Here is a 24,501-nt window from a genome sequence, read left to right on the forward strand (position 1 = left end):
AATTATCATCTTGGAGTCAGGGGGTTTAATACTGACACAGAGAACAAAAATGGGTTACAAATTACATTGGTAGCAACTTTACAGTCACATCAGCTGTGGTCACTATGCAAGCAAAAGAAATGCTCCAGTGTTTAAAAACAGAGAGACCAAGAGGCTTTTATCACTTACTGCTTGTCCTGGATATATCCCTCTACTCTGTGAAGCTCTTTTCCAAACAGTCCACACGGTTTAAAATTAAGGACACATTTATCTCCAGTACTGTGGAGGAAATAAGTACATGCTTAGAGAAGCAAGCCCCCAAGTATATTAAAAAATTTACTTTTTTAACTTACTTAGCTTTTTTAATATAGTTACAGTTAGCTGGTGGTTAGTTATATACATAATTATTTTTATTTAACTATGGTTTATTATCTGACCTAGGCATTAAAAATAGCACACAAATTTCAAAATTCCACAGAACTAACAAATTTTGTGCAAGTACAGGAGACAGGATTGCAGATTTCATGCTATGAGAAGTATTAAACAGCAGCTCATTGGATTGAAGCTCTCATTTATTGACAGAGCAACGCATGCAGGAGTAATAGTTCTCACAAAATTCCCTCCCTCATCATTTAGAAGGTAATTTATTTTATGTAAGTAAAAAGCTTTTATACAGGCAGTTGGCAGAGCAGTTGATGCTCTCTAAATTCACATTTCCCAACTCTACAGTCATTTTTCTGTGCTGTGCCCTTAATTTAAGACACTCTCCATTATCTAAACTAAAAAAGTGACAAATCACAATCAACACTGTGGAGGTCCAATCTGCCTCTGACAATTATTTCATTTAATGGTTCTGGAGTTAAATTTAATTTCTGTTCTCTGTTAATGGGGCTGAATTTGGATGGGTAACTCACAGATGTAAAACCTTTGCACTCCATAGGCCATCTGGCTTTGTGCCTTTTCATTAATAACGTTATGATAGTAAGCCCAGGCCTAGGGATAATTTGCATTTGTCAGGAGAAGTAAAAAACAACCCCACAAAAAGACAAAAAAAATCCCCATGAGACTTTGGAGCTACAAAACAAAGCTTCCTGTGTGTCTGACAAAAATCAAATCTGCTCTGTAACACAAATGACCACAACAATCCCTACAGCCCCTGGGCTCATGATCAGCATTACCTGTGATTTACAATTTCTACCACTCCGTACTGTTCTAACCACAGTTTACCAATAATTACATTATGTACACAACAGGTTGGATTTGTCCATGTGTAAGCTTCATTGTGCCTGTCAAGGAAATAAGAGAAGGAAATCATTTTCTTGAGCTTGAGATGGAATGCAAGCCTGTTTTCAATTCTGTTCATGGCAGGGCAAAATATGTAACACTCCTCTGAACAGCCAGCACTCAGCTTCATAACAGAAGAGAAACAGACTGTTCTTTACAAGCCAACAATGTGTTGTATCCAAACACTGGTGCAAGTTCATACAGTGATATTACCCTTATTTTTCTCCCTTCTCACATAAGTTTTACATCTGCTTTGCCTTGGATTACAAATTTCAGCCCTACATAAAGGGCAGCTCAGGAATTCATCTTTTAAATTTGCACTTGTAAAGTTGTAAGTGATAAAACATAGTATCTGCAGGAGAACCAGACTAACAAACTAATGCCCAATAGTATCTTCTATTCAATTGCTGCAGCAGTAAATTGTGTAAGTGGTTTCCACAAACATGTCACAAGTTTCCTCATCAGTATTTGAGGCCTGTTCTGGTGCCACTGAAGGTAATTTTGGGGTGCGAGTGGTTTTTGCCTTTTTTTTTTTTAAAGTCAGTTATTTAACACTAGTGGGACACAACAGCACTACTGCAAGCTCCACAAACACATCATTTTAAAATTCAGCTTACTATTCAATTCCATCCTTTCCCCAAAGATTTACTGAGAAAAAGGAAAAATCCTAGAATTGATTTTCCACTTGATTTCATTTTTGGTTTATTGTTTCGTGAAAAGCTTTAAAGGTGAGTTAATATAGTCTAAATCCCTAAAAGACATTATATAAATGATCAAAAAGTTAAACAACAGGATCCTATTGTCAATAGCAGAGTCAAAGCCACCTATTCACATTCATCTTTCCACGCTGGCAGGAGAAATACTGAAGTTACCTGGTTGGCAATCAATCCATCTTAGGAAAGCTTGTAAACTCTCTTTTAACACAAAACACAGAAAAAGCAGTGTCCTCTGTTAAAAATGCCTTGTACTTCTACGTCCAGTGAGCATGGAGAGAACACTCCTAGCTAACGTTTCCAACCCATCTGTCATTTTCCAGTACAGAGAAATAACAGATCATTGAAGTCTCACTATTTCCCACAGCTCCTTTTCTTCAAGGAGTCTTTAGAACAATGACAACTCTTCAACTGGGGGAAAAAAAAACCCAGAATCCCTCAAATTCTTCCCCCCAGCCTTTAAACACAGTTTTATTCCTGAACTATTTTGACAGCAGAAGCTTTATAGCATAAACCAAAACACAACACAAGGCGCTTATGGTCAGTGCTGATGAACTGAAGCACTTATTGTGTTGGAGAAGTGAGGGAAAAAGTGTCTTCTAACACTCTGAAAAATAGTCATGGTTAGCATAAAGGCACAATTTAATACTGACTCCCCGCTTTGCTTCCCAAACAGCTCCTTGTTCACTCAGGCCTTGAGCTGTTCTCAGACTACTCAAAGCAACAGAATGGTCTGAATCACAACACTGAGAGGCTCAAAATTTGATTTTAACTTCTGCTGCTAACTTGAAGCAATTATTTTAAATAAATGCTTTAATTGTTTATATTCCAGTTTAAATCTCAGCCTTGATTAGGCTCAGCAAGAATTTTAACAGTATCCTACATAAAGGCCCTGAAGGAACAAACATTATTTTGGTAACACCTGCATTCTGCACTAACATTCACAGTTCCTTCTACATTCAGAAGAAATTTCCTTTACTTCCATCACCATTTATCTCCAAGACCAGTTCATACTTTTATGAACTTTGGAATATTAGATGCCAACAGCTAAAAAATTAAACTACTTCCCAAAGAAAGTACAGGAAAAGTCAATGCTTGCTATGGCAGGCAAGTTGATTTTTTATTAAAACCAAATGCCTAGAACTTTCTTAAGTCAACATTTCAAAACCACCTCAGAGTTAGGCCTCAGAAAGGCTTTTATAAAAGCACCAATTGCAGAATACTTTATTTGCAACTGTTCTAGTGCATCCTCGTGTCCCACTTGGGGAAGTTCCAGAGTCTTTGTACCATCAGGGCACAAAACAACTCATGGCATGTCACATAATTTATGAGAGACAAGACTGGGAAGCAATCTGGAGAGACATTCTTGATTTCAGTAGGAAGCTGATCCTTCTCTGCAAGTGGCAATCCTGACAAGTTTCTCCTGTTGCCTTACCACACAGAACAGTTATTGTGAGATGCAGCTCTTTCCACACAAACTCACACAAACCACCAAAACCAACAGCAATATTGAAAACTGAGATGAGCGTGAACAGCCCAGTAAGAGAATTTTATCTCTCTATTTAAATTTTACATGCCTTCACAGAACTAGCTTTCAGTAGCAATCAACTTGTAAGAAATGCTAATTTTCATGCTGGAAAAACTGGGTCAAACTGCTACAGCTATAGAAGCATAACACAAATTAAAAAAACAGCTCTGAAATTAAGCAGTGAAAATTAACTTGTAAATCAATTCTTACAACCTCTTCAGCAAGGGGTTTTTAGGTAATCATCCCTGAAAAGCCAACAGGGTTATCACCAATAAGTAAAAAAAGTTATTTACTTCTCATACTCACTTCAGAAGCTCCAAAGTAATTGTTCCCCGAGGTTCTGCTTCTATACTCTTTCCCCAGAATTTTAGTTTGGGATAGATTGATCCATGAAATATGAAGTCCTTATTGAGACCTTCAGAATAAAATGCACTAATAGGTGGGTGGTGGCTGACTTGTTCAGATATAAACCTAAATCCTAAATCCTCCCTGGCAACAACAAAAGAAGAATATTAAACAGTAAGTATATTTTTAATATTGCAAGAGAAAAGAGTTGATACTTTAAAAAAATGTGAAGTATTTTTAGATTAAACTGAAGGTGAGATTTTTCCTTTTCTAGTTCCATGACACATTTACAATTAATGAAATGAAAGGATTTCTACTCTGAACACTTTCTTTTTATACCCCAAACCAGGTTTCTACCCAGAAAGGCATCTGAAGAAGTTTCACTGAAATAACTCATGAAAATACAGAGACCCTGTGGGCAGCATGAAAAGGTCTGACTGAAAATTCTTTACTCCACTGCAGACATATCACCCATTTATTTGAGGAAGCTGAAAGTCCTTCAGACTAATTTCTCTATCTGACATGATCAACAAAACAATATTTAAATTAATTAATAGTGTCTGTTCAGGAAGTGTCTTTGGTGGGAGAACATGAGCCAATTTTCCTCTAAATAATTCTCTGAATACTCTGCCTAAACTTAGAAATAAAATTATTAGCTTTTATAACAACTTCCCAGAAATTGTGAGGTAGTTTGAAGAAAAGAATTTTAGCTATACTCAGAAATATATTTTAGTGGTATTTTACTACAACCAAACCAGTGTGAGGGTCTGCTAACTCAAGAACACAAACAACCCCAGCTCCCAATTTAAAGTAATTACTACCTGGTTAATTCATAGGTTTCTCCTAACAGCGGGTTAAATGGTTTGCCAGTTCTCTCCCACTGAGAAGCTACAGCAGAGACTGCAAAAGCAGCTACAGCCTGTAAGCAAATTAAGAACACATTGTTATGAGAATAGTGCATTAAAACTCTAAGTTGAATATATTATATTTGTTGCACATACAGTATTTTATTATTATTCCACAAAGGAATTGCTTTATATTGTTTAAGGCCAAAACATTTGTAAGCCATGGGATAAATGATACAGAAGTGGGGAAATATAAGCACTTATTAAGAATCTCATTTCCAACAGGAATTATTTTCTGTGGTAAATTCTGCCAGGTTACATTCTGCCCCAGCTACCTCTGGGCGATCAGCCTGGTTTTTTAAATCTACTTTTCCCCACTTTGACTGCCCCCCACCCTCAGTTTGTTGGGAACAGAGCCTTGCTTTCCTCGTGCCAGGTAAGAACTATTTCAGCACAGATGAGACTTCTTGAACCATGCTAGCAGGTTCAGGTGACACTGGGGAACTCCTGCAGGCTGGGAAATGGAGGTATGGACCCCACAAACACAGGATACAAGATAAACACTCCAGCTTCACTTAAATAAATCAGAGCTGTGAGCAACACCAGCATAACCTGATGCACACAGGTGTCACCATATTCACTTCCTTGGTGAGAGGCCAGCCAGGTACTATATCCTAATCCCAGGAACAACCAGTTTTGGAGAAGACAAGAGTAGCAAAAGTTGGCCCTGTCACAACAATTTTTCATCCACTAACTTCAAAATCATGAGGCCACTCAACAAACCAATTTAGAGTGACATAAAGCCAAGATTTCATCCTCACAACTATAAAACCACAAAAAGGGTCACAGTTAAATAAATGAGTTGGGATCCTTGGGCATGGTCAGTTGTGGCCCTTTCCTGCTCTAGATTTTTGTTTCAAACTCTGTGCACAGCATGGAGTGTGAAAGTGTCACAAATATTTGATACAGCCACTACAAAAGAAGAAACTCATCTAGACAGACAAATTGGGCATTCTTACGGTAGCCCCTGAGAAAGGAATACACTGAAGTGAGAAACTGTCTTAAAATCAAAGACCATGAGAAAAAAACCCAACTTCTGAACTACCCAGAAGGTGGTAGGGGTTCTTACCTGCATTCTTTCCAGGGGATCTGCATGACTACAAGCCTTATTAATGAGGTATATATGCTCCATATATTCTGTTATCCTTTGAAGGAAACTCAAGGGCTCGTTGAAGACAATGGGCATCGTAATCTTGGACAGCTCCTACATAACCAAAGGGCAGGTTCACTTCTTAGACACAACACTAAGTTAACAACTGGCAACAACAAGAATTTTCAAAATAAGTTGTGGGTGAGTTTATTTATAGTATTCCTCAAAGGATATTTGGCAAGCCTGGAGCAGACCTCCAAATGCTACAGCTGGAAGCATTGCAGAACCCTACTTGCAATCTCAAATAACAAAACATTGATCCAGCTAACCTAATAAATTCCCAGAGAATGTTACCTTCTCTGCTGTGGTCTGTGTAAAGCAGAAGAGGTTAAAATTTCCATAGGTAGCAGCAATAATGTGCTAACCCAGCCCCGTGCTGATACCCAAGTGCCACACACTCCTTGGAAACCCTCACAGGCTTATTTGCATAAAATCTATCCATTGTACTGCAGCAACCACAGATTATTTTTTGAAAGGAACATTTACAAAAAGAATAGTACTTGAATTGCTCTAACAGATTTTAGTGACTTTATTTAAGCAACCTGTTATTTGTGTCAGACCATTTCTGGTTTCACATGTGGATAGAAGACAGACACAAAGTTCACGCAGAGATTTCCAATTCCCCCGGTCTTTTACTATACCCAAGCAAATTTGGCTGTTTAATTACAAAGCTGCACTTGTGACTGAGCATTAAAGTATTAATTTAAGTGCTTAAAACTTAAGAGAAAGCAGAAGGCCACCAGATGAAGCTAATGCAACATTTTCCTCACCTTGGCACAGGCAGTAAGGGAAGAAAAATGTTAACCTTAACCAACTTAAACTGATTTGGTCCAAGCAAAAGGTTCTAGTAGATGGGTCACTCATCCCACCAAAAGGAGTTTTGAGTGTACAGCTGTATGTCCTAGATGACATGAATTTATAAAATAAAGCCCTAAATCACATTTTGCTAAGTAAAGAATAAAAAAAGCAGGTAAGAGAGCATTGTGTCAATCAAACATATTTGGCTATGTTTTAATGGCTTTAACCTAGTTCTTAAAGGACAGCTTCAGAAACGCCAATCCACATGCTCTAACAGCTGAAGAAGATAGGGAAATAGTACTGTTAATAAATAAATGCTGAGATTCAGAGTTGCAGTTTAAAATTGTTTCCTAGCGAAAACAAAAAAAATGCACCAGGTGTTATTCTGTGTCTTGATGTTTAACAATGAAAGTAACCAGCTGACATTAGGAGACCTAACACAGATGCTTCATTCAAGCTAACTTACCAGTCCAATGCATTTTTTTAATATGCTCCACACACTAAAATCACTTCTAGAAAACATTGGGGCAGGTAATGATGTCCTGTAATGGGAAAAAAAAAAATCCAGCTGTCGTTATCAGCCCATCACCCTAGACTTGGCACAGAAAGCAGACACGTGAAATGACTTTTCAGTTCCAGAGAATTACCCTCTCCCACGAGAACAGCACCACCCCAAAAGCTATGAGCCAGCACGTGCTCACCTCTCATTTCCTATGCAGCTCTATGTGTTTACCTGTGTCTCTTAATCCCATTCTCTTGTATCTCTGTCTCTCCATTATGCTTTCCAGTCCTACTGCTTTGGTGTGGATCTAGATCAAGCATTTCTGGAACTTTATGATTTGCTTCTGAAAAGTCTCCTGAAGAATTGTCAGAATCAAAGCCTGTATAAAAACCAAAAGGCAACAGTCTTCTTAGGAATCTTACCATGCCAAAGAGTGCCACTCACATTTTGCAAGTGTCACACCTGAAGGACACTTAGACCAGGTTAGTTTATTTCAAAGAGTATCAGAGTGAAAACCTTTTATTAAGTGACCTAATTTCCAGGAGTATTATGGGCCAATTATTGCATATGAATCAAGAATTATCATTTTTCACACTGCTGAATATAAAACTAATTTAGAATCTTAAAAGCTCTCAAGTAACTCCTAGTCAGATTAGCTGCATTGTCTCTTTTTCAGAGCTGCAGCGTAATTACAATAATTTGGTTCAGTTTTGTAGTTTTCCTCAAAGACCTTAAATAAATTAAACTTAGGCTGCTAATAGGCAAGGAGAAAAGGAGAAAAGAGAAAATGGCCACTTCACAATGCAGGGGCAAACACACCCAGGCAACTGGAACCACAGAAATGCAGGATTTTGAACTTCTTTTTGCCACCCATATGTGCAAACCATATAACACTTCCCTAACGGCTGCAGCAGGAACATGTGGAGACCAGGATGAATCATTCCCTCAGCTCTACAAGTGACCCACAGCATTACCTACAGGAGGTGGCTGCATTTCCTATGTCCCAAATCCACCCACTTGGTCAAGAGCTACTGGAAACACCATTGTAACCATACCCAGCTTGCAGCAATATGCTTGGAACGGCTTTAATCCCAAAAATGTTAAACCACCAGGAATCTGTAGAACACAAACTTTTGTATTAAGCAGCCCTAAGTAAAAGTTGGACTAAACTAACAATCTAAGATTCCAGTCTAATGATTTTATTTTTTAGTAACATAAATTACAGAAATAGTAATAAAAATAATGACAATTTTTGCTTTGGCTTTGAATAAGTAAAAGCATTCTATGCACCCCTACACACACCCTTGGGTCTCAATCAACAGCAAGAGGCCTCCCCTCAGTGCTGCTACCCAGACTGACTGCAGAAACAAAACATTTGTAAACCACAACAGCATCACCAGACAGCACCCTAAAATGATCAATTAATACAATCCTTCACTACTGCCAAAGTACTACAACAGAAAACACTGCTGATCGTTCAGTGTAATAAAGGAACATCTTTGCTGAAATTAATTCTAAGATCATTAAGTCCTTCCTGAGTGCCAAAAGGGTCAATTCTTCCTCAAGAAAGACTTGAGTTTCCAGCTTCCAATTTAAGAGTCAGAATCAAAAAGCAACATGAAAATGTGGGTATTTGCTGGCATACAGATTTTGCCATGGTTTGAAGGAATACATAACAATTCTTGCATTCCCTTCATTCAACTGTCACAACCTGGGCAGCCCCTTGTCTTTGTGCTGAGTTGCATCACACTCAGTTACAGCCTGTCCCAGAGTCCAGCTGTGGGTACAGAAAGATTCTGAAATACTACAAAGCCTGTAAACACTCTAATGGAGTAAAGAAATCAGTTGTGACAAAGATTGTTTCCATTTCAATTTTAAATAGACTAAAATGCTGTGATCCTCTGCCATTAACTTTTTAAAAAAGAAGTACTTCAACTTTGTTTTGACTTCTTCAATGGCTGCTTTTGTGGTATTAGAGCAATTCATGCAAGGCACACATTCCAGAAACAAAAAGCTGCACTTTTTTCAGGGATCAAGACCATGGCAGTAACATTCAGAACTGCACCAGGAAGTCCCACTGATAGGATCTTATTTGGTAAACAGCAGGTGTAATGGGTGATGTCATGTCTTGCCCTGTCTCCTACATTCTGATGTCACAAGAATGTAATTACACAGCAATAACCACACCTTGGCAGTCTTAGTACTCAATTGGAAAGCATGACAGTCACATATAGATTCAGGTCATTAAAATGAAGACTACCCTGAAACACCTGTCTTAAAAAAACCTTCAGTCAACTCACAACAAAATATTTATGATTTTAAAATAGTATTTTTAACCATATATTAGCTTTGTTTGAACCAGTTACAGTAAGAGCAGCAAAATAACTTATTATTATAACTATAAAGTTGGGAAAAAAAAAGGAATGAGCTTTCTGGTACATGTGCCCTCACCCAAAAAACTGATCAAGTTCACACAATGTAAGGAACAGCAGCACTTCAATGAGATAAACACACCTAAATGTAAAAGTAATGCTTCACAACAGGAATAGTCCACTGGATTACAGAGGAATAGTTCTGAAAAATGTTACTGTAATTTCAGTCTTTACATTGTACCTGAAACCCTGGAAATCCTATCAATGGTCATTGTGTTATCCACATTAGTTTTTCTGTTTCCTATGATTCAGAATTGTTTTGTCCTGTTCCTGTAAAGCACAACAAGAATTTAGATTCAAGTATATATATTATTTATGGACAACAATATGTCACTGGTAAGTAAATAAATGCCAATTCACATTAATATCTTGCAGACAAACAACAAAAATTAAATCCTTTCTCCAGAAAAGGAATTACATCAGAAGGGTAAGTTTGCTTTTATCAGATTGCACTTCCACCTAATTACTTAAAAAAAAAAAAGAAACAACAAAACCACTGTGGTACACAGCCAGATAATCATAGACTTTCAACTACACTTTCAACCTTAACATCACATGACTTATCCACTACAAGTTCATTGAGAAAGTTTTGGAAGATGCTTCTCAGTGAAGTTCTAGGTATTATAGTTCTATGAAGAACTATCCAGACACTGTTTGTCAGAGAGGAGGTAGATCTGGAAGAAAAACAGCCTACAGAAATGATTTGTTTTTCTAAGTTCCAAAAAGAGCCTTATACCAGCTGCCAATAAAGCTCTGAACCTGAGAAACTGAGTAGGTGAGAGTTACTTACAGGACAGTTTTCATACTGGAAGCCACTGGGAGTGAGGATAAAGATGCAGATTTAAAAGGAGGATAGGGGACTACAGACAGAAATACAACGTCAACAATTAGCTTAATCAGAAGTTCCACTTACGTGTGTAAGAGTGAAACAGAAGCTTTTAGAAAGTCTTAAATTTTCAAAGCAAAATACTTAAGTTGGGTGCCAACATAAATCTATTTCAAGAGCTTAAAGAAAAGTGACTTGCCAGTAACTTTAGTTCTCTTAGCCTTCCTCTTCCACATCCTGCAAATGAAACAAGTCCACTCAGACTGTGCTGCACATCAGCCAAGGCAGCAGAGGCCCTGGTTCTGTGAGTCACAGACAGGGATACGAGACCTCCCCTGCAGACAGTCAGCAACTCCCCTAAGTACCAATTACACCTTGTCAGCCCAGGCAGAAAGGCAATCAAAATACCTTGGTACTGAGAGCCTTCAGATCTAAAAAAAGCATAAGGAATAGGGATAAACAGCTGGAAGTGTAGGCAGCGAGTGAAGCAAGAGGTATTATTTTTCTTTGCCAGAGATTAACCATTCTCCACTTTCCAAAATAAGGCCACAGTCACAAGCTGTAGCTGATTGGAGGCAGGCTGGCCTTTCACAACATCTGCAATACTTACACAGCCATTGATTCAGTCTGATCCAGATACAATGAAAATGTATCAGTTTGGCAGATAACCTCACTTCCTGCTCCCCACGAGAAAGCAACAGAGAACAACAAATACACCTGGCTGGATGAACCAGCTGAGCCTCATGGGCACAGAACAGATTTCTATGGAACTGCAGGCTAATATTTAAAAAAGCAAAATTAAACTATCCATGTTCTCAAAAATAAATTACCCTGGTAAACAGCCAGGCATTTTCCTGCTTTGTGGCAACCCTTTCACAAAACACTTTGGCAAAAAGATACCTGACAATATTAATGAAGGATACAGCTCTAAAAGAAGCACAGAGTCTTTAAAACAGCTGTGATGACATTAACACACCCAAGGTGATACAGATCAAAACTATCTGCTCCTTGTCTCTCAGAAAATGTCAAAGAATCTGAAATTCATCAAAAGATTGACCACCTTTATCATGATCCTGCCTCATAGAAGGCTTCCACTGGAATTTGAGAAAAAGTAGATTCTTGACAGCTGTGATGTCTGGAATTAAGTGAGATCACAGGTAACATTCCCAAGGGATTCCCAACGGGAGTACTCATACATGAGGTAAGGCTGTCAAGTGTCAGCAATGTTAATAACTTCTGACTGCAAAGAAACTTCTCCCCATGGAAACTCTCTTTGTCATCAACTTGATTCATCCCCTCGATTCATCGACACCCCAGTCCATACTGCACCTCCACAAGTGCCATCATCATCCAGTCAGAGACAAACCATCTGCCAGGATTCCCAACCATACAGCACACAATTCCCTCCCATGAGCATCTCTTGGATGAGACAGGGACAGTGTCAGAAGCAGGAAACTGCTCAGCCAAGGAGTTAAATCCACCACACCAAACCTCAGGGGTGTCCTTTGGAGAGATTAATATTCTAGAAGTGGATATCATCAATTAGTAACTATAGAAAAGCTGTGACTTCCTCAAGGAGTGAGCCCATACTACTTTAAAGGAGGCAGGAAACTACCTGGGCTGCTGCTGAGAGTGCTGCAGAGTAACTCCCACAGAGTCTGAGTGCTCTAAGCCTGGTTTACTCCCTACAGGACACAAACCACAGTACCCAATTCCTAAAATCAGTGAACTCTGGGAACACATCGCAGCTCCTCCTAGGGCAACCAGGGCCCAGGACACAACAGGAGCAAGAGAAAAGTATGGTGCACACACTGTTTTCATCTCAATGCTAAAACACAGCTGGAAAACGTGCTCATTCCTGGCAGCCACATCCCAATCCTAGACTTTGAGCAGAAGAAGCACATTTAAAGGCAGCTTCTGCCCTTCTGCTTGATCTGACCTAAAAACAAGGAGAGCATCCTCGGAAAGAGCAGACTGAGGAGTCTGCCAAGGGCATTTCATTTTTTTAAATCAAAATTTGGAAGCCCAAATCCTGAAGTTGTCACTGGGAAACCTGGAAGCTCAGAAGAGACCTTGACTGTGGACTTGATCTCTTGGGAGTACTGTGCCTATACCTCCCATGTCCAGACCATTAAAAAACTAAGAGACAGGCAGGCGCTACCAGGACCCATTAACACCTAAAAAATTCACTAAAGCATCACGTGAAAGATCCACAGGGTTAACAGGAGCAAAGAGTTACTACAGCCAGCAGCAGCCAGGAACATGAATGCAGAGAGGCCCATTTACAGTTGTTCTCTGTGTCACATTTCTGACCTAGACAAGACACAGCTACAAAGAGCTAGGTCTGACTTCACTAGGTCTGTGCAAATAACTCATCAAACTGTCAGCATCTCCTAAAATCCAGCAGGAGAAAGGGATTGAGCACCTGTCCTTAAAGACAGTCCTGAGGGAGAACAAATCTGAAGCAAAGTATTCCAAACTTAGCACTCCCCTTAAACCAAGTATCAGGCTCCAAGGGAACACATATGACATATATATATATATATGTTATTTAAACTCATCTCCTGCCAGCACATTCCCCCCTGAGGAAGAATAAAATGAAGATGGAAAAAGGAGTGCTCACAGAACTGATACACAACACCCCAGCTCTGAGCAGTCAGCCACGACTGCAGGTACAAGAACAGCTCATGCACAATAGCTCAGTCACCACCACTTGGAGCATTGCAGGGGGAATCAACCTTTTGAGGTAGAGGGGAAAAAGAAGAAGAAAGAGAACAAAACCAGAGTGTCTAAATGCAGATGAGTCAAACACCGAGGGCTGTACAGTTCTGCAGCAAGGGACAAAGGAATGCATCACCATCAGAGCTGTACAACACAGACCTCATGCTTAGAGGCACATTTCTTTTCACACCTTCTTTAGTGGAAAAAAAATCTAGTTCATTTATGGCAGTGACCCTGAGCTCTTGCAACTGAAAGATTACAAATGATATACAGAAACCACCCATTGTGTTTTCAAAACTTCAATGGTGCAAAGGTTTGATTTTACAGATGGATTGGAGTACTAGTCCCCATCACACCTAGCTGGCATGAATGCAAACTAAATTTCCTTCTCTCCTCTGTGACACAGTTGTGACAAGTCCTGTACAGTCTGCTGTCAGTCACACTGCTTCACCCAGCCCCCTCTGCTTACTCCTCACATGAATGTGCAACCAGCCATGTCTAAGTCTACCTTACCCTACCATGCTACTTCCATTCCTTCAGCTTTCACACTTACCATTATTCTCTTTTTGTTCCTGTGATTTTACATTAACCGCTGTACACTCAGTATTTCTCTTTTCACCTCTGCTACACAATTGCTCAAGAGACGTTTCAGTGGAAGACTTTAAAACTGTTTGAGGTCTTTGAGAGAACTTCCTTTTTGTTTATTAAAATACTTCAAGCATTTTATTTCACCACTAAAACCATCTAAAGTTCTTATAAATAACTATTCATCCTTATCAGTTCAAAGCAAAGTACTATTTGATACACTGCTCAAGTGTGAAGTGCTTCATGTTTGCTTTCTTTAGAAAAAAACAGGATTGCAAAGACTTTTTGCTCCCTATCTTGAAAACATACTTCTACAGTAATTTGTTTCTGACCAGAAAAACATTTTTGACCTCAATTCTTTAGGATAAGGATTTTATTAAAAAAAAAGAATAAAATAACAATAAAAACAACCCACAGAAAATATTTCACCTTTCAAAGGGTCTTAAAAGTATTACTTCCCAAGCTGCTATTAAATTGCTTTTCACAGAAAACGAAAGCAAGACCTAGCCACTAAAGGACTATTACAATGATGAAATAATAACCAGCATTAAGCTTTAACAAAAAAACCCCCTCATTTCCAAGCCTGAACATGAGTTATAATTTTCCCTGTCTACTTTCAGAAGACAGCACTACAAGTTTTATCAGCACAAGTTTACTTTTCATTTACTATTAACAGCTGTATATTACAACACACACAATGCAATTTATAGGGGTTTTCTTCCCCTTGGCACTGTGCCCATCACTCACCCGTAACGGCATCATAGAACTCTTCTTCACTGTTCATCCTTCAGTGTGAAATCTCTGTGCAGCCAGTGCAGCTTCCTCTAATGCATCGTTGAACTTGATTTAGAGATTAAGTATCTGTGTGCTGTCAGGGTCTTCTTTTGCAAATACCCAGCTGCTTTAGAGGATCTATTTGACAAGACAGGGAAACAAAATTAGCATCTTCCACAGTTCTCCTGTGTACAAACACTCACACTTGACAAACACTAATTTTCCTGTTTCTTCCCATGGCAAAAGATGGATTTTTGCATTCATAAGTAAACAGCTATCTTTGATACCACAGTAATTTTGAAGACAGCTACTGCCTGCCACAAGAACAGCTGAGAGAAGTGCCACACTTCTCTCTGTATAAATACTTCATATGCATTACTGTAAAACATATCTTATTTACAGCAAGGTAAATTTCAGGCAAGTACAGCTAGAAGGAGCAGAGAACTGACAGAAGAAAAAGCCAGCTGGCAAACCAAAAATTCTCCTTAGCAAGAGGATAAGCCTTCCTGCATCCTTAACCAAGAAAGCTGGGAACACGAAAGAACCTTTGTATCTCAAAATCTGACCACTGCATGAAAACGTTGGGCCTGACTGTACATCATGCAACCAATATGTAGTGACCCTGAGAGAAGTTTCGTCAGGCTACTGCTATGCACTCTTGAAGAGACAACTGGAGATTTTTCCTTCTAGAAGGAATGTAAAGAACCAACAAACTTTTCCTCAGTAGAACCACGCACCCTGCAAATAACTTACAGATTTATGTAGCAATCCAGCTCTACTTTATGGATACACTAAATTAGATTTTTTCCAGATGGTTGGCAATGGTGTAACGCAAACATTTTTACCTCACCCAATTCTAGTTTAAGGAGAAGAATGAGAAAATTCCGTTTCCACTCTTACAAATGTTCACCAGGTTCCAACAACGAGCCAAGTACACTGCAATAAATGACAGCATGGCAATGCTATCAATATCTCCTCCAAAACAACCTCAATCTGTCAGTCTCAATTTTTTTCTGATCCTGAAGATTCCATTGCTTTTGTGACAGTAGTTTCTCCTGAGTAATTATAACTTGCACAATTCCATTCTAATTAAGAGAAACAAAGCCAGAAGCACACTCTGCTCCTAGGAGAAGAGTTTACCATGTTTGAAGCCAATTCCTCCTTCTTCTCTGCAAGAAACCAGACTGTGTGTCAAGTCTTTTTCCCTTCACTGCCCAGAACAAAAGCTGTTTGAATGCCTCACATACATACAGTTCTTCTAACTGTCCATTCAGAAGAAGGAGCTAAGCCAGCCCATTACAGAACTCGTCTAAGTTAATGAATTTAGTGTTTGCCTTGAATTATTTTTCATCTTTCAAGGCCAGGTATTTCAATTTGTCACTTTTCCCTTAGGAACCTCCCATTTCCTTGCTACTATAACATTTTGTATCAATCTGTGCACCAGCAATATCGTATTTACAAGTCCTCACCCTCCAAGTATCTTTGAAGATGCAAGATATTTATGGTTTCAATTGTCTGCAAGCATTGCCTCCTTCTAGCAAAACAGCAACCAGTATTTCCAGAAGGAACTTATAGATGTACAAGATACAGCACTCTCATGATCAGCACTACAACTACATTATTTTCTCCATGTTTTCTTCCATCTTTCCTTTTCGTGTTTAGTCTTGTACAGAAGGCACTTAGAAAAAAATTATGACTTAAAAAACTGTCAAATATCATTAAAGAGACTTAGAATAAATAAGGTTCTACAGATGAGTGCCATTTTTTCCCTCTCCCCTCTCCTGCACAATAATAATTGCATTACAAAAGGCCTTGTGAAGTGGAACTACATCCCACAGTGCAGAGTTTCACTGCAGAGACAACGAGGCTTTCCCATAAAAACACTCACCAAGTACAAATGAAGTGACCAGAATCAAAGACAAATGAAAAGCAGAGTTATGTTGTGCTCTCCTGATGTCTACCTCACGCCACACCTGAAGCTCACTGCTATTTGAAAATGAAAGTTCAATCATACATGAGTAAGTTATATACAAAATATTCATTAAAGTCACTTTAAGTAATAGTCACAAATTGTATTAAGGTGCTAGGAACATTTTAAAAAGGATAAAAGAATATATTTTGCTGCGTTACACTAGGAATAGCTTCACGCTTATATCACTTCTTTTACATTCAGTTCTTTTATATAGCAGAGATTAACATGAATTTGCATGTAGCTGAACACACAGTGGTAACAGCATTCAGATTTTATGAGCCAAAAAGTTGGGATTAAATCCTGTTCATTTACTAAGAGCAACAGCAAAAGTTCCTTTCAAATAGGCTGAAATACCAAAAGACAGAAACATCCTGGTTGCTTCATATTCAGCATCTGTAATCTGTATTTCCTCCTCCATGTCCCTGATGTTCCCAGAAGAATTCACTTGCACACCAGCAACTGTGGTTAGCAATGTTTATCAAAAGTGCCACAGAAGGAAGGGTGCAACACTCCTGTATCAGACAGGCCTTCAGGAGCTCAGGACCAGCTGCTGTCCTGGAAAAGCTTTCATAAAGCAAAAACAGCCTATCATGGTCTCACCTTTCAGTCCCACAGTGTAGAAGAAACACAAAGCCTATCTGGACATTTTCTTGCCTACACAGTAATCATTAGGAATGTAACAAACAGGTTTCCACACAGACTTCACTTGTTGAGAGAACACTGTTTCAGCAGTTGAGGTTTGCTGGTTTAAAGCCTAAAATTATCTTAGTGGGCTTCACTTTCCAGGCAGGGCCAAAGGACTGAGCCTGGGTGCCCAAGGCACAGACACCCCGAAATGTGCTTTCCTGGGGACCTCAGCCCAGCTGCACTCACCAAACCACCTCATCAGTAACAGGGAAAAGTAGAGGCACCTTAAGAGAAACTGGAAATGCCTCATTTAATGATGACAACACACCCCTGACCACAACCAGTACAGATTTTGTGGTTTACAGAAGCAAGCAAAAAAGCTTATCTACTTCCTCATATTTTAAGGCTACGGATTAGTACGAACTAATTTGATTTATTATGGGATTTGTGTGCATGAGTACAAATGGCTACATTTATTTTTATTTTTGTATTTTTGTGGTTAAAAAGTGTCATTGGTACTGCACAACAACTCAAAAGCAGGTTACCTGAAGGGAGCTTACAGGAAAGGTGGAGAGGGACTTTCTACAAGAGCATGTAGTGACAGGACAATGAGGAATGGCTTCACACTGACAGAGAGCAAGTTTAGATTAAATATTGGGAAAAAAATACTCCCTGTGAGGGTGGGGAGGCCCTGGCACAAGTTGCCCAGAGAAGCTGTGGCTGCCCCATCCCTGGAAGTGTCCAAGGCCAGGTTGGACGGGGCTTGGAGCAACCTGGGACAGTGGGAGGTGTCCCTGCCCATGGCAGGGGGTGGAATGAGATGAGCTTTAAGGCCCCTTCCAACTCAAACCATCCTATAATTCTGTGATAATCATTAAAACTCCTTTAAATTCTCATAGTTTACCAGAAATGGTCACACATTCCTGACTGATGACCACGGACAGCCCCTTTCTTAAAGGATGTGAGGACTTTGCAAAGGACAAAACAAAGCATGCAGCTGAAGTAAAAACTGCAGAAACACACCCACAGCACACCTTGAAATAGGTTTTACAGAGGGGAGGGAATTACTCAGATTGACATCCTGCCTTCACGTCTGTCACAGGAGAGGGAACAAACAGAAAGGGCTGTTCCTAAACATGAGACAGGTCCCAAGAGGAGCACGGGAGCAAACTCCCTTCTCCCAGTGACCCCCACAGCCCTGATGCAGAGAGTGTAATAAAACAATCTGCACCACCCACAGCCCCAGCCAAGCTCCCATGACCAAGGAAGAAGAAGTGGTAGCAGATCTGTCAATCAGCTGGTTGTGAATAATGTCACACAAAGTGGTCTGTCAGGCACAGAGCTGAACCTGTCCCTCGGCAGTGATAGGTACCAGGTGATCTGGCTGCCAGTAACATGCTCTGCTTTCCAAAGCTCTCTGCAGGTCAGAGTGCCCCCTGCAAGGTCACAGTCCCCAGCAGTAGAAGGTACACAAGCTCTCTTCCAGAACTACATCTGCTCCAGACTTTGCACAGTTCCTATTTAAAACCATTTCCTCCCACTTGAGCTTATTTTTAAAACCAGGACAACAAAAGCGCAAGACTCTGCAAATCACTTTATAAACTGCCTAATTTGCTCCACGCATTCTGTGACGTGCATGTGAGCATCTCTCTGAGAGGAGATGCACATTCCACCTTCATGGCTTCTCTCCAAATCCAGCGTGTGGGAATCCAGAGCCTTTATCTTGGTAAATTAATAATCCCTCAATTTGTCACCTCGTAGGCTTGTTCCTTCTCAAATTTCATTTTTCAGGAGAAAAATAATAAAAACAACCAGCTTGTTCCTCTGTCACCATGATCCTGGATCCAAGGAACTTATACACCAATTAAAGAACCCCAAAAACTTGTAGCCCTGTAAGAGTTTAAACCTGCAACTACCCTGACTAAATTAATTCGACTAGTTACTCCATACTAACTCGTTCTTCCAGGTTAATCCTCAACAAAGACACAGCTGGATAACTGAAAGTTACTCCTCCTTAAAGATACATTTACATTTCTATAGAAAGACCAGCATGAGTGGCTCACTGGGCTGGAATGTGGCTCAGCAAGCTCAGGTTTGAAGCTGGCTGGGGACAGCTGCAGTGCCTTTTTCCTCCAGACCTCAAGCTGAAATTTCTCATCATGCAGAAATTCTGGAAAGCTTTGCTGACATCACCCTCCTAAATTAAAAATCCTTTTTTTTTTTTTTTTTTTTTTTTTGCTTTGAAAGCACATGTTCTAGCTCTACACAACATATAAGACACTTGGTCCTATTCATTACACAGATATTGAATCTATTTGTGAAATCCAGGAGCATTTAAGTAGAACCAAGTAGAGAATCAATAAGCAGTCATGAAAATAACCACAGACATTCACCAGCACGAGCAGGTAGGGTGTTAGGAGTTCAATACACTGGAATTAGAGTGCCACCAAAGAATTCATGAACTAGCACATTCATCAGCTTTTTCACATGCCTAACAAGGTTTTGTTGGATGTGCACTTCCACAGCAAATTAAGTACTGTCAGAGGGCAGGTTTATATTATATATTAAACAAGAATTCTTCCCTGTGAGAGTGGTGAGGCCCTGGCACAGGGTGCCCAGAGAAGCTGTGGCTGCCCCATCCCTGGAAGTGTCCAAGGCCAGCTTGGATGGGGCTGGGAGCAACCTGGGATAGTGGAAGGTGTCCCTGCCCATGGCAGGAGATGGAATGAGATGAGCCTTAAAGTCCCTTCCAACCCAAACCATTCTGTGATATCCTAGGCTCAGGATGCACCTTCTGTCCAGAAAGAGATGCCCAAAGAGCCAGCAGAAGATCAAACATCCACACCCTTCACACTAACACCAAAAATATTAAATGGGAAAACAAAGGAGAACAAAAATCCCAACAGGCTACAACATGACTGGTGGAATAAGAGCCAACCCCATCATCTCTTGAGTTGCCAGCTGAAATAAAACATAGCTGTAGTACTTCAAGGGATAGAAATAAATAACTTGAACTAGAAGATAAATATTCATGTGTGTTTGATTCATACACATCTCCTGAAAACATCAAACTGCAGTGTTTCATCTCTGAATGAAAGCTTCAGTAAGGATGAATCTTAATTGACTTATGAAATTAGGTTACCAGCAACACTGGATCTAAAACATCTACAAAAATTAGCCAAGAAGCAATTTAATTGGCAATTCAGATTAACTGTTATGCACTTAAAATCTCATCAGCCAGAGAACAGCAAAACCCAGAAGAGGATTTTCTTTACCAAGTGAGATTTGTTTCTTACTCCAAAGTTTGAATGTAATACCATCTCCAGATGTCTTGGCAAGATAAAGCTCTCTGCAAACACAGCAAGAGAAGGGCAACTTCCTTCTCAAATCTGTTAAATAAAGTGCAGAGAGGCTGAGTGAAGAGGATGAGTTGAACACCAAGCCCAATGTCAATTTTCCATTTCTTTGGAGATTGCAGCTGTCCTTACCACAGGCTTTTATGTAGTTTCGAGTTATTAAATGGCCTGGGGACAGTTCAGTGCCAGCACTTGAAACAATCATGACAACAAACTGAACATCTGAAAGGTTAGCTTTGAACAAATGAGCTGAACAATTTATGGCAGGCAGAACCATGTTCTGTTCTCTTAGAAATACCAATTTTTGGCGATGCTTCACAGGAATTAAGAGACAACTGAAACACTACAAGTCTGGCTTTCAAAGGAGTAAAGGTCACAAAACTTGTTTCTGCATCAGAACAAATGACAATAATTGTCCTACATGCTAATCATTGCCCCCAGCACAAAGCTCCAGTGATGCTACCAGAAGTACTACTTATTTAATATAAAAATTGTAAAGATGAAACTGGACAGAAAATATCCTCCCAGAATAGTGCTCAGTTACCTATGGCACTAATGGATATTCCTCACTTTCATTTCAGCCAAAAATTCTGTTCTACAGCCAAGGACACTGGCTTGTAGAACTTCCTTCAAATCTAACAAACAAACAGACCAAGGAAACTTGATTCCAGCAGATCAGTATTTTCTGATGCAAAACACTTCACTGGAATTCATGCAGAATTGTGTAAATGTTCTCCCTTCTTAACACTACCTCAATATCTGAGACATTTTTCCACCAAGAGCATCTGGTACAGCATTTTACAGATTCTGTAACCTTCTCTTGGAAACTATTTCATGGCACATAATTGTAAAAAATGACAAAATTCTGTTCTACACACCTTTCCATGCATGATGCATAATGCTAGGTTTGATGAGGAGTGATAAATCAGCTCATTTCTAGCCACACTGGTAAAAAAAAAAGAAATCATTCAATACTTTATTGTAAAGCAAGTTACCTCTTAGCTGTTTCCTGGGGATCTGTTTTATCTTACTTGTAAGAGATAAGGTGGGAAGTAATCAATAACTCCAAGCACAGTGGCTTTGGACACAAGTGTCAGTAGATATACAATTAATCATTTATGAACCTTCTCTTTGAAGGCAAAATTAAGGTTGCTTGGGTATTTCTCATTATAATGCAACCACCCCTGCAAACTGATCACTGAAGCTCATGAACGTGAAGACAGTTACAGCATAAAACATCACTGGAGAAAACCCCTAGAACAGCAAGAACAGCTACATGTTTAAGTTTATAGATCCTCCTCCTCAAAAGCAGCTTTGTCTCTGCGGACTCATTCCCTCCAGACAGGTGCAGGTTTACAATTATTCTGTACAAGGTATTTTGCAAAGAATTTTCAGAGACTTAGAGAATTGTGACAGCAATTATATTGCAAATAAAGCAGGAGGACGACAGTGACTAACCCAGTGCAGAGCCCTACACTGTAAGAAACCATATTTTTATACCTACCACCAACTTCTCACACACTCAGATTCCACAGCACGAGCTCATGCACACAGCTAACAAACTATTTGTGAAGGGGTTTTAAGACGATACCACAAATTTGCAAAAGCTTTAGGAAGTCAGAGTTTATGCTATGATTGAATTTCCTTTAAAGCTGCATTTATAGTAAATACCTAATGGATTCCAGTATAAGGTTGCTACTATGTTTGCTGCTGTCAAGACACTAAAAAAATAAAACAAAATTAACTTTGACTCCTCAAGACAGGACAAATATCTCCATTTGGAGTCCAGTTTTGATAAAGAATCCACACAGCTATCTGCTCAGTACCATTAACCCACTTGGGTAACAAAATGTTTACAGTACTTTGTTTAAAACAAAACAAGAGCATGTAAACAAAGTTATTTACACCTCTGAAGATGGGTGGCATTTTTGTTCCACTATTAAACAACCACTGAACAGTTTCATTGTTCTAGTGCAAAACCTAGAAAAAACCCATGCACGGGGCAGTTCTGCTCTCCTGAAAAAGTTCTCCTTTCAGTCAGCACACGCTGTTGAAGAGCCCCTTATGAACAGGCTGGTGAGAGAATTTCTCTGCAGCCTTAACACACACAAGTTTCATAATGGAGAGCTATTAAAGGGATTCTCATCATCACTTGATTGCCCTGACACGTTGTAGGGAGCAGAGGGAGCTGGTTAGTGAGTTAGTGAGCTGAAGGGAGTGATGTGAACCAGAGACACCTCAGAATTCACACACTACCACCTCCAACCTCCACTGCCTCTAACTATCACTAGAATCAAAACACAGTGAGATCTACCAACAGATTCTTTCGGGAGCCCTAAAAAAATTTTACTCAGAGGTGTAAAAATAACGCGAGTAAAAATATAATGAAGTTATTTATCCAGTTATGAGAACACTTTTTTTGACAAATACCCTAAGCATGCAAATTTTGCAACACCCCAAAGGTTCTTACCCAAAACTGACCAGCATAGCAAAGGAACTGGACTGGAACACCACAGACAAGGTTTCCATTTGGTCTAACACCAAACACAGACATTACGTGTCCAACAGAGCAAAAGACAGCTCAAGTTGGGGACTATAAAACCAAGAGGGCCAGGACTAAAAAGTCCAGCTCTGTTTCTGCAGCTGCAGGGACAATTCACCTTTTGTGCACCCTCCCTCCCACCAGATAGATAAACAAGCCTAGGAAGACAACACTCTGCAGCCTCTGCATTTTCTGAATGGAGAGCTGCTGCAATTTACTACAAACCTGTCTCATTAAATTATGTGCATAATAAAATATACTGAATTAATCTAAATGATCTGTCTAGACCAACAAATGAATTTCCAATTGTAACTGTTTTTAAGGAAAGAAAAAAAAAATCAAGTTTAAGTAAGCTCAGTCTATTCTTGCCACTTATTGATCCTGAAAATTAAGACATTATCTTTGTGCACTGAATCAACAATACATTTTTAAAGAGTATAACTGAAAGTTATGGTAAACCACATTTGACACATTCTAATTGCTTGTTGCTCTCCTGCAACTTGCTACTACAAGCCTTTAAGGATACAAAGTAAATAATTACATCATCATACAGTTGTCTGCACAGCTGCACAGTAATTATTAAGATGCAAGGATTGAGATACGAATTCTTGAATTCCAAGTTCTGTGGTGGTCTATTCCATAAAATAATAAAACCCAATAAAGAACTGCTATAAATCATAACCTCTATTTTTTTGCAACAGGAAAAACATCAAAGTCCCATATCTCCAAAGTGGCAGATACAGGGTGACCAACTTGTTCCTCGCTCTCACTTTCCAATTTATTCAGCTTGGAGAAGATGCCCCCGTGATCAGCTACATATTTTCAAGCTCAGCAACAACATTCAAGTTCTTTAGCACTCCATATTTCACACATCTTCTTTGCAGGCCTCATTTTGTGCATTTCTTCCAAAAATTTTAAGAACCATTTTAGTTACTTCTCAAGAGATAAACACCGAGCATTTTAGAACATTGTAGCAGTGTCAAATACAGATATTTCTTATAATCTCCATGATGCAGGGGACAGAACTGATGCTGAGGGAAGGACTAGAAAAATGGCACCTTGTAAACAGAAGGCCTAGAAATCAACAGCATGATGTAACATTGCATTTGTTCAAGGACAAGCTACTTCAAATACCAAAGCCAGTAAATTATCTGCTTAAAAATTCAGCGTACTTGCAGGCTAATCTTGCTTTCAAACAACAGCAAAAAAAAAAAATCATCTGACTGGCACTACAAACAGTGATTTAAAAATATAGCGTTATCAAAGCAAAAAAAGCCTGATTGGGACGTTTTCCAGCCAACACTAAGATAACAGAAAGCAAAGCTTTCCACCTTTGTTCTAGGTCAGCATGTGTGAAGTTCACACAGTAGAATTCACAAGAAGACTGAAAGAAATACCAGTTTCAATCATAAGACCTGCCAGCAGGTACGTATCATGGAAAGCAGTAACAGTATTAAAACTG

The 24,501-nt window shown here is 39.4% G+C and overlaps 1 protein-coding gene across 4 annotated transcripts in view; it reads right to left on the reverse strand.

The window, feature by feature from the left end:
* The window catches only part of OSBPL2 (oxysterol binding protein like 2), a 34,526-nt gene that overhangs the window by 7,999 nt on the left and 2,026 nt on the right, over positions 1–24,501 (reverse strand). For 3 of the 4 annotated variants that reach the window (XM_069033999.1, XM_069034001.1, XM_069034000.1), the window contains exons 3-10: positions 14,516–14,680; positions 7,436–7,583; positions 7,169–7,244; positions 5,824–5,958; positions 4,671–4,768; positions 3,811–3,993; positions 1,158–1,265; positions 169–258 (exon numbers count right to left, since the gene is read on the reverse strand). In XM_069033999.1, coding sequence (XP_068890100.1) covers positions 169–258; positions 1,158–1,265; positions 3,811–3,993; positions 4,671–4,768; positions 5,824–5,958; positions 7,169–7,244; positions 7,436–7,583; positions 14,516–14,552 — 875 coding nt within the window. In that variant the 5' untranslated portion in view covers positions 14,553–14,680. Of the gene's footprint in view, positions 1–168; positions 259–1,157; positions 1,266–3,810; positions 3,994–4,670; positions 4,769–5,823; positions 5,959–7,168; positions 7,245–7,435; positions 7,584–10,661; positions 10,713–14,515; positions 14,681–24,501 lie in introns of those variants that run through there. The other variant, XM_069034002.1, reaches the window with a different exon arrangement.

The sequence above is a fragment of the Aphelocoma coerulescens genome, chromosome 20 (assembly GCF_041296385.1).
Source record: "Aphelocoma coerulescens isolate FSJ_1873_10779 chromosome 20, UR_Acoe_1.0, whole genome shotgun sequence".
NCBI classification, from domain to species: domain Eukaryota; kingdom Metazoa; phylum Chordata; class Aves; order Passeriformes; family Corvidae; genus Aphelocoma; species Aphelocoma coerulescens.